The following is a 17,011-nucleotide window of genomic DNA, read 5'->3' on the forward strand; positions in this document are numbered from 1 at the left end:
CGCTATAGTAATTTAAAGAAAAGCAGTTGACAGCCGCTATGGGTTCTAAAGAGTTTTAAAATGTTAAAAAATATTGTGCCTTGAAGATCTGAATAAAATGTCACTGTGTGGTTGGATTAAATCTGCTTTCTATGGAAGATTTTTTGATCCTCTAATTTTATGAATGAGTGTCCGGGACTGCCAGATAGTTTTGTAGTATCAACTCTACTGTAATTTGAAGATACTATTTTCCTTTCACATACTCGTCCTCTCCTCAATGTTCATTATCTCCCTCCTAGACCAGCATTGCTTCTGCAATGTATTTTAAACATGGTATTTTCACCCTATTTTAACGACACTTTACAGTAAAACCAAAAACCATTGAAGCAAAACATCGCCTCCAGAGAGGTACTCTCAGAGTACACTGCTAAAATGAAGCGGGTGCGTTGTCTGGATTACTCCAATATACCAAATGTACCGTGTTTTTAATCATTAGTGCACTGTTCCATATGCTCAACATCAACTACACTAAAAAGCCGCTTTAGATTTTTTGATCACTCATTCATGCATTAATTTCATCATCCATTCAGCTATAAACTCAGGTATTCAGCAAACAATAACACAACCTCAACTGCCGGAACATATAGTATACACAGATAGTCAAGATAAATGTTGTGTGTTTATAGGTGATACGGGAATTAAGTTATCCATGTTCTTAAACCGAACTTCAATTTAACTACTCAGTTTGTATACCAGAAGGTGTAAGGTTCCGGTTGAAGGAAACAGACTGAGACCCAGCCTACAATAATCAGGATGTTTATTTACGAGAGCTCTCCCGTTATACAATGTACACAGCCTTTTATACCTAACATTTGGTCATATGAATGCCCCTCCTCTTCTCTAACACTGACGATGCGGTTTACAAACTTTTCTACAACACATACATTGTTTCTCATATCTTGCACCTGGTACCCAATCCACTGTAAGCCTAACGGTTTCTCCCCTCCCTGGGTGGGGAGACATTCTTCCTGTTATCAGTTCCTCCGTGGTCCCAAGTTGTCTGCTGTCTGTTAACAGTTTCCCTTTTCCTTGAACGTCTCACTTACATTGCTAAATATTAAAGTCTCAACTTGTCCCATGCACACACATTAGTACATTAACCTTATAATCACTCGGTTATACATTTTCAGGGTGAAATCATTTAGTCAAACCTTTAATCATATCATTTCCATTACAATAGGGGAAAACAATCTACTGGTAAATGGCTCTTTGGATGAATAAAATACACATACACATCAATCACAGTGTTTATAGAAGAAGGACACTCACCTTGAGACCAGAACTGCTCTGTTAACAGGTAAGGAATGCTGCGTTTAATGTACTTTTGTTTCACCATACAGTATACGTTGCAAGGGAGTTGATGAATGGCAGCCATCAACAGCATTGACTGTGGGAATTGAATAACTGTGCTCAAGGGTAATCTCTTGTGGATAGACTACGTAAGCATAAATGGTAAATTATGCTAGATTTTAGTTCTGGGTTAACCAAGATCAGTTCTAGGGAAAGGTTTGGCTCTAAAGAACCCACAAGCCAAAATGAAAAGCTTATAGCAAAACTTGAAAGAATCAAAACAAAGAACTAGACAGTTGAAAAAAAATCCCCAGGTGGTCTTCATTCATATAGCTTTCACTTCTCCTGTCTAAATGGATCAGTGCAGATGAGAGAGATGTGACAGAGAGAGGAGGAAAGGATGGAAGCCACTTTAGACTATTTAGATGCACCTGGGACCTACTGAACTCTGATTGACCTCACACTTACACTACCACAAGCACTACTGCCAACCCCAGGTGGGCAAAGTGTAAGCACAGGGTAGGAGAAGGAGCTAATGGCAAACATACATTTCAAACTTCAAATGTAAACCAGGAGAAAATATATTTCATCTAACCCTAATAGGATTACCAGGATTTAGACATTTTTATTTAAAGACATTTTGATATTTTTACATGGGTGTTAGCGATTCTGCAGTTTAAAAATGAATGGTAATTCAAACGAGGTGGTCCTGGGCAAGAGACTAAATTCCATTTTCCATGATATTATGTAAATGTATTCCTAGTCCATGACAATTTATCCATGCCAATGAGGTCAGAAACTCTGTGCCTTGTGAAAGTTTTCCGTAATTTCAACCAGCCTAACAGCGAGACACATTTAAGGTTACTCGGGTAGCAGTTGGCATCTTTATTTATCCTCTGGGAGGTTATTTTCCTCTGTGTAATAGTGATGGAGTCATTGCCGACTTTTAACATGAGGAGATACGCTTTTCCTCCGAGGCCCTCAGGTCTGGAGAGAAGCCTATGGAGTCTTGCAGTTATGTTACAAGTGTAGATAATTGATTCTGAGCCCAATTCATTAGAGACAGCTAGCTCAGCAATGCTAACATGCTCACCTCTCACCATTACCAATAACAGGGGAGGTTATCATGTCTTGGGGGTATGATATTTTACCCTCTGTTACTTTCTCACTCATCATTAGTCACGATTCATTCAGGATTATCCATAATCATGGTAGCATCCACATTAATGTAGAAGTGTTTAGAAACATATTCTATTCTTATTTATGATAAAAGTGACTCCAAAATGACACAATACATTATTTACCATTATTTACTATTGGGCACAAAACAATCTGAAACACAACCAAAACTAACTGAAAATGCATCCAACAAGTTTGGAGAGTCACAAGCTTGATGTAATCATTGCGTGCTTGGAATATGGGACCAAAAACTACATTTTAGATGTGTCAATGATTTTGACCCCTACCTTTTTGAGGAAAAAAAGTATTACCTGTTAAACACAATCTCTTTCTCTGAGCCATTGTATTAGTATACTGTAAAATAATATAATTTCCCACTTTTGTGGAGCATACAATATAGCTCAGTATTTTAATTATTTATTTTATACAGTCATTATTGCTCATCTTTATCAAGAGTGTCAATAATTTCAGGCCCCACTGTGCATGTTACAGCTGATTCATTTTAATTCAGCAATGACAATATAATGAATATGTGGCCTTATGTCCACACTGGCCGCAAGCTGCAATAATAATTTAATCAGAGGGCTCAGAGAGAACCGAGTTGTACTATGAGAGAGCCCCTAGAAAAAAATACAGCTGTGTACTTACTTGCGATATGGAGAATCAATTACACTGACTATTGCTATTAGGTTTGGGTGATCGCAAACTTCTCCTATCGTGATTATGTACCCATAACATATTGTGGTATACATCGCCTTCAGAAAGTATTCATACCCTTTGACTTGTTGCTAATTTTGATTAATTTAAAATTGATTAAATGTGTTTTTCCCACCCATATACACATAATACCCCATAATGACAAAGTGAAAAGTGAAACTGTAGAGTATTTATAAAATACTGAAATATCTCATTTACTTACTGTAAATATTCAAAACCTGAGTCAATACGTTGTAAAAGCACCTTTTATCATGATTATAGCTTTGAGTCCTCTTTGGTATATCTGTATCAGCTTTGCACATCTGGATATGGGGATTTTACCTAATTTTTCCTTGCAGATTCATCTCAAACTCTGTTAACTTAGATGAGGAGCAGCGGGTTGAACAGCAATCTTCAAGTCTTTCCGAAGATTTTCAATGGGATTCAAGTCTGGGCATTGGCTGGGTCACTCAAGGACTTTCACATTCTTGTTCAAAAGCCATTCCAGCGTTGTTTTGGCTGTAGTATGCTTGGGGTCATTGTAAATCTTCACCCCATCTCTAAGGTCGTTTGCACTCTGAAGCAAGTTCTCATCAAGGATTTGACTGTATTTAGGCCTCATTCATTGTTCCCTCTATTCCAACCAGTCTCCCAGTATGTGCCACTGAAAAGCATCCCCATAGCATGATGGTGCCACCACCATGCTTCACAGTAGGGATGGTGTTAGACAGGTGATGACCTGTGCCTGGTTTTCTCCAGACATAGAGCTTTTCATTCAGGCTATAGAGTAACATTTTTGTCTCATCAGACCACAGAATCTTTTGCATTATGATCTTAGTCTTTCACGTGCCTTTTTGCGAACTCTAGGTGTGCTGTCATATGCCTTTTTCTCAGAAGTGGCTTCCACGTGGCCACTGTCCAATAAAGCCCAGATTGGTGAAGTGCTGAATTAACGTTTTTCTGGCAAGTTCTCACATCTGAGTCAAGGAACCCTGTAGTTCTGTCAGAGTGGTCATTGGGTTCTGGGTCACCACCCTGACCAAGGTCCTTCTTGCCCGGTTGCTCAGATTGGTCAGATGGCCAGCTCTAGGCAAATCTGGGTAGTTCCATATTTTGTCAATTTCCCAATGATGGAGACCACTGTGCTCTTGGAAAGTTAACACATAAATGATTTTATATCCTTCCCCGGATACACTACATGACCAAAAATATGTAGACACCTGCTCGTCAAACATCTCATTCCAAAATCATGCTATAACAGTTAAATAAAGGTTAAATTAAAAAAAAATTTAAAAAAATAAAAACAGCCTCCACACTTCTGGGAAGGCTTTCCACTAGATGTTGGAACATTGTTGCCGGGAGACTTGCTTCCATTCAGCCACAAGAGCATTAGTGAGGTTGGACACTGATGTTGGGTGATTAGGCCTGGCTCGCAGTCAGTGTTCCAATTCATCCAAAAGTTGTTTGTTGGAGTTGATGTTAGGACTCTGTGCAGGCCAGTCATGTTCTTCCACACTGATCTCGACAAACCATATCTGTATGGACCTCGCTTTGTGCACGGGGGTATTGTCATGCTGAAACAGGAAAGGGCTTTTCACAAACTGTTGCACAAAGTTGGAAACACAGAATCGTCTAGAATGTTATTGTATGCTGTAGTGTTAAGATTTCCCTTCACTGGAACTAAGGGGCCTAGCCCGAACCATGAAAAACAGCCCCAGACAATTATTCCTCCTCCACCAAGCTTTGCAATGGGCACTATGCATTGGGGCAGGGAGCGCTCTCCTGGCATCCGACAAACCCAAATTCGCCCGTCAGACTGCCAGATGGTGAAGTGTGATTCATCACTCCAGAGAACGTGTTTCTACTTGCTCCAGAGTCCAATGGCGGTGAGCCTCACACCACTCCAGTCGAGGATTGGCATTGTACATTGTGATTTTAGGTTTGTGTGCAGCTGCTCGGCCATGGAAACCCATTTCATGAAGCTCCCAACAAAACAGTTCTTGTACTGACGTTGCTTCCAGAGGCAGTTTGGAACTCGGTAGTGAGTGTTGCAACCAAGGACAGAAGATTTTTACGCGCTACGTGCTTCAGCACTCAGCGGCCCCGTTCTGTGAGCTTGTGTGGCCTACCACTTCGCGGCTGAGCTGTTGTTGCTCCTAGACGTTTCCACTTAACAATAACAGCACTTACTCTTGACTGGGGCAGCTCTAGCAGGGCAGAAATTTGACAAACTCACTTGTTGGAAAGGTGGCATCCTATGACGGTGTCATCCTATGACGGTGCCACGTTGAAAGTCACTGAGCTCTTCAGTAAGGCTATTCTACTGCCACTGTTTGTCTATGGAGATTCCGTGGCTGTGTGCTCGGTTTTATACACCTGTCAGCAACGGGTGTGGTTGAAATAGCCTAATCCACTAATTTGAGGGAATATCCACATACTTTTGGATATATAGCGTACATGCCTCATCACAATACCATCTCAGAAATCTATGGATAGTTCCTTGGACTTCATGGTATTGTTTCTGCTCTGAATTGACCACAGGAGGTGGACTCCAATGAAGTTGTAGCAACATCTCAAGGATGATCAAAGAATTGGATGCACCTGACCTCCATTTGGAGTGTCATAGCAATGGGGTGTGAATACTTATGTACATTTGATATTTATATATTTTATTTTCAATATATTTGCAAACATTTTAAAAAACATGTTTCTACTTTGACATTGTGGGGTGTTGTGTGTAGATGGGCTCCCAAAAAATAAATGAAATCTATTTTTAATTCAGGCTGTAACACAAAACATTTTGAATAAGTCAAGGGGTATGACTATGAATACTTACTGAAGGCATAGTATAGCCCACTATTGCCCCCCCCCCCAAAAAAAAGAGTAACCTTCGGTAGTCGCTAAATATGGTTGTAATAAACAAAGTGTTTTCTGTTTTCTTCCTAGACATTTAGCTCTAACTTTTTAACAGTTTAAGGTAGAAAATATTATTACTGTCACGTCCTGACCAGAAAAGGGGTCATTTTGTTATTGTAGTTGGTCAGGACGTGGCAGAGGTGTGTTTGTTTTGTGTGTTTTTTGGGGGGGGGTTATGTTCTATGTTAATATATACTGCTCAAAAAAATAAAGGGAACACTTAAACAACACATCCTAGATCTGAATGAAATAAATAATCTTATTAAATACTTTTTTATTTACATAGTTGAATGTGCTGACAACAAAATCACCCAAAAATAATCAATGGAAATCCAATTTATCAACCCATGGAGGTCTGGATTTGGAGTCACACTCAAAATTAAAGTGGAAAACCACACTACAGGCTGATCCAACTTTGATGTAATGTCCTTAAAACAAGTCAAAATGAGGCTCAGTAGTGTGTGTGGCCTCCACGTGCCTGTATGACCTCCCTACAACGCCTGGGCATGCTCCTGATGAGGTGGCGGATGGTCTCCTGAGATCTCCTCCCAGACCTGGACTAAAGCATCCGCCAACTCCTGGACAGTCTGTGGTGCAACGTGGCGTTGGTGGATGGAGCGAGACATGATGTCCCAGATGTGCTCAATTGGATTCAGGTCTTGGGAACGGGTGGGCCAGTCCATAGCATCAATGCCTTCCTCTTGCAGGAACTGCTGACACACTCCAGCCACATGAGGTCTAGCATTCTCTTGCATTAGGAGGAACCCAGGGCCAACCGCACCAGCATATGGTCTCACAAGGGGTCTGAGGATCTCATCTCGGTACCTAATGGCAGTCAGGCTACCTCTGGCGAGCACATGGAGGGCTGTGCGGCCCCCCAAAGAAATGCCACCCCACACCATGACTGACCCAGCGCCAAACCGGTCATGCTGGAGGATGTTGCAGGCAGCAGAACGTTCTCCACGGCGTCTCTAGACTCTGTCACGTCTGTCACGTGCCCAGGGTGAACCTGCTTTCATCTGTGAAGAGCACAGGGCGCCAGTGGCAAATTTGCCAATCTTGGTGTTCTCTGGCAAATGCCAAACGTCCTGCACGGTAAGCACAACCCCCACCTGTGGATGTCGGGCCTTCATACCACCCTCATGGAGTCTGTTTCTGACCGTTTGAGCAGACACATGCACATTTGTGGCCTGCTGGAGGTCATTTTGCAGGGCTCTGGCAGTGCTTCTCCTGCTCCTCCTTGCACAAAGGCGGAGGTAGCGGTCCTGCTGCTGGGTTGTTGCCCTCCTACGGCCTCCTCCACGTCTCCTGATGTACTGGCCTGTCTCCTGGTAGCGCCTCCATGCCCTGGACACAACGCTGACAGACACAGCAAACCTTCTTGCCACAGCTCGCATTGATGTGCCATCCTGGATGAGCTGCACTACCTGAGCCACTTGTGTGGGTTGTAGACTCCATCTCATGCTACCACTAGAGTGAAAGCACCGCCAGCATTCAAAAGTGACCAAAACATCAGCCAGGAAGCATAAGAACTGAGAAGTGGTCTGTGGTCCCCACCTACAGAACCACTCCTTTATTGGGGGTGTCTTGATAATTGCCTATAATTTCCACCTGTTGTCTATTCCATTTGCACAACAGCATGTGAAATTTATTGTCAATCAGTGTTGCTTCCTAAGTGGACAGTTTGATTTCACAGAAGTGTGATTGACTTGGAGTTACATTGTGTTGTTTAAGTGTTCCCTTTATTTTTTTGAGCAGTGTATTTCTATGTTTGTTCTAGTTCTTATATTTCTATGTTTAGTTTATTGGGCTGACCATCAATTGGAGGCAGCTGTTCCTCGTTGCCTCTAATTGAAGGTCCTATTTAGTTGGGGTGTTTTTCCATGGGTTTTGTGGGTAGTTGTTCCGTGTATAGCTGTGTGCCTTCCAGGACTGTATTTCTTCGTTGTGTTTTTTTTTTTTTTCTAATAAAAGAAGATAAGTATTCATATACCCGCTGCGTTTTGGTCCACCTTTTACGACGAACCTGACAATTACCCCTTCACTGAAAGCTAAGATTCTCAGGAACACATATGTGTCTTCCTTTTCCTTCAAAACCTTTAGAACAGAGTGGACAGGACCAGGCAGTAAATCAGACTGGTGGAAAAAGAACATCAATAATGATGATATTTTTTTCTACACAGAAGATCATACACAATTATTGCCTGATGTTTTCATTCGTGTTTTCTAATACCTTTCTGATCCATATTATTACAATATTATTACAAATCAGTCCAAAAAAAATAATCTGGACTGCCATAGCTCCAATTAAAAAAGTAAACATTCGTCATTGATTACACCCCTTTTTTACTTGTTGGGATCGCCACATTTTTTTTACATCAAAATGGAGCCATGGTCCAAAAAAGTTTGATAACCCCTGATGTAGTGAGTTAGGTTATACATCATGGGACAAATATAATTGCAGTCTACTATATTCAGAACTGAATAATAATGTCTTTATTTGCCTAAAAAAATAGTAAACAGATAATATTGTCTCTCTTAAAGCTGTGATTGAGAATAGCATATGCCTATACTTAGGCAACTTCAGGACAACACGTTTTTAGGCTAGAATATTTGAGAAATAAGATACTGTTCATAACTTTAACTTGTCTTATTAAAGCTTATATGATATTTATTGAAATAGGCTATAGCAAATAGGAATAGGTAATTACTCTGAATGTCACTTATGTGCTGCCCTGCTGTACGCTGCAAGACTCTGGACTCTGTTCTTTGCTGCGTGGCACCAGTCAAGTTCAAATATGCTAAACCTTCGTCTGTCACATCACAATGTCGCCACCCTCGATGGCTGTCAATAATCGTTGATAGACGATGCTATCATAATATCACCCAACCCTAATTGCTATATTCATTTATCAATAAAATACATATTTCACAGACCACTTTAAAATGTTACACACCCCTCCCGTCCGATGCATGTGTAAAGGACGTCACGCTGCTTGCTAAGCGAGTACCACTTCCTCCCGATTCGTTCCATACCTGGCTCAAACTTGGGACCTCTGTCACACGTGACCACCTTCCTCAAGCGTCTTAGCCGATCGGACCACCTCAAAAAGCTAGCTAATGAGGTGACGCAAGCTGGACACTTAAGGCTGCGGAGTAAGTTTCAGACATCCCCCTGTGATACACATGCTTAATTGATCATCTGTGACGGTAATTCTGGGCAGCAGTTGTCTCGTTAAAATTGTGGAGTAATCAATTATTCTGGTGCATAATGTAACAACGTTTTCATAATTTCTAGCTGTAAATATGTTTGGATGGGTGAATGTGGAAGGAAGGGGCTAAACACTGTTACCTTAGCAGTCTTTCTAAGCAAAGAGGCAGCAGACTAATTCCAGGTGTACACGACTTTCAAAGTCCAAACATCACTGAGCCTCTCACATTAAACAACCGTCTTTTGTGTAGCCTATTTTATTTGTTTTGCCAACGTAGTGGTGCAAACGATGTGGCACAGAAGGGGAGTCACAAGATTTTTCACTTGGTTGTGAGGATTCTCGATACCACGCTGTCTTACGAAAACAATGATGTGATGTGATTAGATTGTCAAAGTAGCTAGAACGAGCTGTGGCTCAAACTTTTTCAGTCAGACCTTCCCGCTTGCCATAAAGAACTGAAATATCTAGCTAATATGATTTGAATTAAATAACATTGCTTGTGAAATTCTGAGCTGTAATGATTTGACACTTCGGCAAGTATAAACGCATACTAGCAGTAGTCCTGCTCAAGTCTACACATTCAGGGTGATGTGATACGATTTCATCATCTCACTGGCATCTTCTCTAGTGAGCTCTCATTGCCTATTTCTGATCATTCTCAAAACTTGTCTTTGCACATCTCACACTGCAAGAGCACTGCAGATTTTGTGCCGATAAAATCAAACATGTTTGAAAATATCTGGAAGTCTAGAACATCTCAAAGATGGTAAAGGTAGACCTCCGTGTGCCTGAGTTGGCAACGACGTGGGGATTTTGAGTCCGATCTCTGTCTGGGACAGCTAAATCGGTGCCGAAATCATGTGGTGTACAGCCTGGCTTAAGAGAGCAAGAAGAAATGCTCTTAGTGTTTTTTGTCTTAGACTGTCCCGAATTCTGGCATACAGCGACTTGACGCGTGAACTTTCAAGGTGTCCCCTGCTGTTGAGACGCTAATTTTCTTTCCTGACAGACAATGTGAGTGTGTTGTTGACGAAACATGTTTTATTAGAGTTACAATACTCTACACCTCCATTCATTTTTCACATCGTGAATTTTATAAAAATTTGATTAATTGTGTGTTTTCTTGGCCTGATGTTTTTGATAGCCATGTATTTCTCTCTCGAACAAATTGAGAATTTTCTGTCAAGAAGAGAGACACAGAAGCCTCGCTAGATTAGCTAGCCTAGCTAGCCTATAGCCTCAAATGGAGGATGCTAACAAACGTTTTCAACGCTGCAGGAGCTGTGTTTATTTTGCTTTATTCCAGGAAAATGTGGACCACCCGGACTTTCAATATAGCAACTGTTTGCTTGCAGAGGACTACAGGGGCAAAGTGGCTACTCTTAGCAAATAAGTAGCAAACTTACACAAGCTACTGGGGAATCCACGCCCGCCTAGTTTTTCTTTCTCTTCTACCCCAGTAGCCGGACGCTGCTTTGGCCTGGTGGAAGTGTCGCCGCTGAGTCGTTCAACTGGTCGGTACGCTGCAGGGATTCCTCCCCAAAGAGATCTCCCCCTTCCCTGGAGAATGAAGTTAGTAGATTTTTCCTGGATGACTTGGTGGATGTTCTTGTTCTCGATCCTACCAATCAGTCATGGAGATATATCACTCGCCGTGGAAGTCTAAAACAGTGACCTCTGGCAACAGGGGCCTCCTTGGCGAAAGTAAGCCCGAACCGGACACAGACTAGAAACAGCTTCACAACCCTGGATCCAGAGGTTCTGGCACCTTCTTTCCTGTGGGCTTCCGATTCTAGATCAGATACAGATGTACCTGTGCCTTCATCTTCTGTTCTGTCTCCAGTGGCTTTTTACCTCAGGTTTACCTCAGGTTCAGATCCTCAGAGCTCCCCCTATCATCGGACCATGAGGCAGTCTAAGACTCTGCCCATTCATCATCCACGATGGATACTACAGCATGCTCGGGTCCATCGGGCCATCAAGGGGTTTACGAAGGAACAACCGGACCTCCTCAACCATTGCACCAGCTGCCATCATTGGCAGCTCTATGGTTAGAAGCATCTCGGTTCCTGGTGCAAAAACCCTGTGCTATCCTGGAGCATAAGTATGGGACATTAAAAGGCTTCTTACGGCTGTTCTATGACAGCTGCTGGGAGCTGAACCTGTCGTAGTCCATGTGAGGTCAAACAGCAAGCTAGGAGGGCAAGCTCGAACTACTGAAAATGTATTTTAAAGAACTGATCCTATCTCTGAAAGATTACATAAAGCAGCCAATTATGTCAGATCCGGTACCATCGTTGGGCAGCGTGTGTGAAAGATTCGTCACGCTACTGGCATTACACACCTGGCTAAAACATTACAGTAGCTCTGTTGGAATAACTTTTATAAATAAGTTTGACATCTTCCGGAAACAGAAGATGCTCTACAAGAATGATCAGTCCATCCAAATCATCTTGGCTGCATTGAGACAATGACTTATCAATGACCCAAGCCCACCTTAGATAATCCCTACCATTGTGTCGCTGAGTTGCCATAATGCTGCAGCAAATGTACATTATCCCAGGGGCATTGGAAGTTTTTCTTTATTTTCACTATTTTCTACATTGTAGAATAATAGTGAAGACATCAAAACTATGAAATAACACATATGGAATCATGTAGTAACCAAAAAAGTGTTACACAAATCAAAATATATTTTATATTTCAGATTCTTCAAATAGCCACCCTTTTCCTTGGTTAAAAAAACAACAGATTTTGAGGTCCCAGGCTCTTATAATGGAAAGCTATTGTTCCTATGTAATTCCATCACCCAAATTGCAATTCCTATGGCTTCCCCTGGATCTCAACAGTCTTTATTCAAGGTTTCAGGCTTGTTTTTTGAAAAACAAGCAAGAATTTTGAGTTTTGGTTAGGAGAGCACCGGAACAATATCAGTCTTTCGGCGCACGAGGGAGAGGGCGCACGCTTACTAATTTTGCTTTCCTATTGAACATACTACTTTCCCTATGAAATATTATAGTATATTTACATTTTAGAGTACCTGCGGATTAAATAGAAACGTCGTTTGACTTGTTTGGACGGAGTTTAGTGGTATCTTTTGGGACTCCTTTGTCTGCATGTTGAACGAGTGGATTACTGAAATCGATGGCGCCAACTAAACTGACTTTTTGGGATATAAAGAAGGATTTTATCTAACAAAACGACTATTCATGTTGTAGCTGGGACCCTTGGATTGCAAAAAGAGGAACAGCTTCAAAAGTAAGTGATTTATTTAATCTCTATTTGTGATTTTATCAAGCCTCTGCTGGTTGAAAAATATGTTGATGTGGGGCGCCGTCCTCAGACAATCGCATGGTATGCTTTCGCCGTAAAACCTATTGTAAATCGGACAACGCAGTTAGATTAACAATAATTTAAGCTTTTAAATTATATATATGTTCATGAATGTTTAACATTCCGATTATTTATTTGAATTGCGCGCCCTCCAATTTCACCGGATGTTGTCGCCTGGTGTCCCGCTAGTTGGACACCTATCCCTAAAAATAAAAGCCTTGCTGTGTTTTAGGAGAGAAAGACACTTTTGGATTCAATCACATTTCTTTATCCTACATCATGGCATCACAAAGACAGCTCACATTTAGTAGCCATATCTATAAAAATCTTCATCAGAGTTTCAGTAAAAACCTCATTGAGCAGCCATTTTGTGCCAGTAAAAAGAGCCCCATCCCACTTACCAGACTCTCTGGAGATCTGGACGAAAGCCTCCACGCCACTTTCACCGTAATTCCCCTCCGAGGCCAGGGTCGACACATAGTTCCAGCCCATCGCCGTTACGATGTCTAGCATGGCCTGAGCTTGGTAGGAGTCCGGTGGCACCACACGGGAGAAGAAGTCATAGCGTGTGTTGTCACTCAGCTCGGGCGCCGTGGATGCATAGCTGATCTGAGGGATCTGTGCAGACAAGGAAGACATAGTGTAAGTATTTACTGAAAAAACTAGTAATTGTTCAATTCCACAATGGAAACTACTCCCCAGACATCTACTATATGTTACACATGAGAATCGCAATGGAAAGACAAATCCCTGCGACGTCGTCAGAACTTTTATGAACTACCTGACTTAAAACTTAATTTCATCCTGTTTAAGGGGCACATTCACCCAAAAAGAACTTCAAAACCAAAGGGAACCACAATTTCACAATTCTCAGCTGGACACAGCGTAATGGAGAAGAGAGGGGAAACTGTAAGGTGGAATTAGACGGACAGACGGACAGACACACGGACAGAGAGGGAGAACTGGCATAGCCAGGGAAGGTTGGAGAGTGATTGAAGGACTGATTGATTTCACTTCAGTCAAAGGCCAGGGTGCGCGGGCAGGCCCTACAGGCTAGACTCATTGGCATTCAAAGAGAGGGGGAATGGATGAAAGAAAGACAGACAGGCAAAGGGCTGCCAGCAATACAAATGCCATGCATTGGCTGGCAGCTTGAGCCGATCTCAGCTCATTCACAGACTGCAACAAATTAAACCGGCTGTAAATACAAATGCATCTGGTGGCTTTGACATTATTGAAATCACCTGTAAAATGCCAACGTTCAGTCAGTCCCAGAAGGTTAACCCTTGAACTGGGATTTCAGAGCATAGGATAACAATAGCTAAATGAATACCAGAGGCAATAAGTGATTTACTCTCAACATTAATGAATTTATGCCATTAAGTGATTAAGATCTGGGTTGAAACAAATACAATTTGTATTGCCTTTAGTCCCTATATGAACAACTTAATTTCCATGGACCAAAGAGCCTGCTTGTGGTTGTCCTTATCTTTATATTAGCACATAATTGAAAAAGAGGGGCGTTTGTACCCCCTAAAGTTAATCAATAGCTTTAATTTATCAGTTAAGGAGAGACAACCAGAATGTACTGTGGCTTCAAAGAACTAGCTCTGTCCGTACACTCTAAAAAATGATGACCCAACTGTTGGGATGCAGGCATTGGTTCACTTAGTTGGGTTGTTTTCTTTAAAAAGAGAAGGTTGGTTTGTTGATGCTGGGTTATTGATGCTGGGTTATTGAGCTATGACCCAGTCGGTCAGATCAGAAGACTAGAGAGGCGTGGCTTATTAGGGATGTGGCTTTCAGATAGTTATTTTTGGCCACTCGTGAGATTATATGTAATTCCAGTTAATCTCTTCTGTTGTATTGTTATCACATGTAAAGTTTGAACACTTACATTTTTATAGCTATAATGAGAATCAAAATGCATTAGTTCCTTAAGAGCCTATGCAAAACCCAACATTGGGATAGTTACTACTTTGTTAGAATATGTAAATATTATCATTATTATTATTATATTAGAATATGTAATGTGCAAACATTCTCAACATTACAATAACGGGAGTTTAGCATTTTTGGTGTGTCTGTAACTTGCTCACTCATCATTATTCACGAATCATTCAGGATTATCCGTAATCATGTTTTTAGTGTTTAGAAACATATTCCATTCTTATTTACAATAAAAGTGACTCCCTAAATGACAATCATAAAATATTCTGAAACACAACCAAAACAAACAGGAAATGCATCCAACAAAGTCACAAGCTTGATGTAGTCATTGCGTACCATGACTATGGGAACAAATACTATATTTTTTTACGACATTAATGCATATATACGTGAATTTGGCCCAAAACCTTTGCTCCCCTAAAATGGGGGAACTATGTACAAAAAGTATTGTCATTTCTAAATGGTTCACCCGATATGGATGGAAATACCCTCAAATTAAAGGTGACAGTGCCCTTTAACCTCTTAGTCATTGTTTGATTTCAAATCCAAATGCTTCACTGTCTCAATAATTAAGGAGGGCACTGTAGCTGCTCTACTAGTGCCAACATTTGTTAGCAAATGTAATTAAAAGTTGAACCTATTCATCTATGGCAAAGATACGTACAGTGCCTTCTGAAAGTATTCACACCCCTTGACTTTTTCCAAAGTGGAATTATGTTTTTCGAAATTCTTATAAATTAATTGAAAATGAAAATCTGAAATGTCTTGAGTCAATAAGTGTTCAACCCCTTTGTTATGGCAAGCCTAAATACGTTCAGCAGTATAAATGTGCTTAAGTCACATAATAAATTGCATGGATTCACTTTGCTTGCAATAATAGTGTATAACATGATTTTAGAATGACTACTTCATCTCTGTACTCCACACATACAATCATCTTTAAGGCCCCTCAGTCGAGCTGTGAATTTCAAACACAGATTCAACCACAAATACCACGGATGTTTTTCCAATACCTCGCAAAGGGCACCTATTGGTAGATGGGTAAAAGTAAAAGCAAACATTGAATATCCCTTTGAACATGGTGAAGTTATTAACTACACTTTGGATGTTCTATCAATACACCCTGTCACTACAAAGCCTCAAATGTTATGCACAAATTTGTTTACATCCTTATTAGTGAGCATTTCTCCTTTTCCAAAAGAATCCATTAATCTGACAGGTGTGGCATATCACGAAGCTGATTAAACAGCATGATCATTACACAGGTGCACCTTGTGCTGGGGACAATACAAGGCCACTTCAAAATGTACAGTTTAGACACACAACACAAAGCAACACATTTCTCAAGTTCTGAGGGAGCGTGCAATTGGTATGCTGACTGCAGGAATGTCCACCATTGCTGTTCATGTTCATTTCTCTACTATATGCCGTTTTAGAGAATTTGGCAATACGGCCAACCAGCCTCACAACCGCAGACCGCATGTAAACATGACGGCCCAGGACCTTCACATCCTGCTTCTTCAACTGCGGGATCGTCTGAATCTAGCTACCTGGACAGCTGATGAAACTGTTGGTTTGCACAACCAAATCATTTCTGCAAAGTCAGAAACCGTCTCAGGGAAGCTCATCTGCGTGCTTGTCTTTCTCAGCAGGTTCTTTGACCTGACTGTAGTTCGGCATCATAACCAACTTCAGTGCTCACCAGCATGCTGGAGAAGTGTGCTCTTCACGGATAAATCACAGTTTTTAACTGTACTGGGCAGATGGCAGACAGCGTGTATGGCGTCGTTTGGGCGAGTGGTTTGCTGACGTCAACGTTGTGAACAGAGTGCCCCATGTTTGGAGGTAGGTAATGGTATGGGCAGACATAAACGAAGGCAATTATAATTGACAGATATACCGTGACGAGATGCTGAGGCCCATTGTCGTGCCATTCATCCACTGCCATCACCTCATGTTTCAGCATGATAATGGACAGCCCTATGTCTCAAGGATCTGTACACAACTCCTGGAAGCGGAAAATGGCCCAGTTCTACCATGGCCTTCATACTCACCAGACATTCCTGTGCTGTTTGTAACTACCCTGGTAGGTTGACTGACAACCTGAACCAGGTTGCAGGCACTGGTTACAGTTTGAAGTTTTTTTATTGAGTGAGCAGCTTGATGAAAGCCAGTCAATATTTAAATCACCCACAAAATATACTACTCTGTTGATATCACATAAAATATCAAGCATTTCACACATTTTATCCAGATACTGACTGTTAGCAGTTCGTGGTCTATAGCAGTTTCCCACAAGAATGGGCTTTAGGTGAGGCAGATGAACCTGTAGCCATATTACTTCAACAGTATTTAACACGAGACGTTTACAGAAATGTGGTTCTGAATATAGACCG

The 17,011-nt window shown here is 41.3% G+C and overlaps 1 protein-coding gene across 1 annotated transcript in view; it reads right to left on the reverse strand.

Moving 5' to 3' along the window:
* LOC115197031 (metabotropic glutamate receptor 8-like) overlaps positions 1 to 17,011 on the reverse strand; it is a 259,937-nt gene that overhangs the window by 121,109 nt on the left and 121,817 nt on the right. Inside the window, exon 3 of the mRNA XM_029758159.1 lies at positions 13,067 to 13,283. Within this exon, the coding sequence (XP_029614019.1) occupies positions 13,067 to 13,283 (217 nt within the window). The remainder of the gene's footprint in view (positions 1 to 13,066; positions 13,284 to 17,011) is intronic.

This window comes from Salmo trutta, chromosome 7 (genome assembly GCF_901001165.1).
Source record: "Salmo trutta chromosome 7, fSalTru1.1, whole genome shotgun sequence".
Lineage (NCBI taxonomy): Eukaryota > Metazoa > Chordata > Actinopteri > Salmoniformes > Salmonidae > Salmo > Salmo trutta.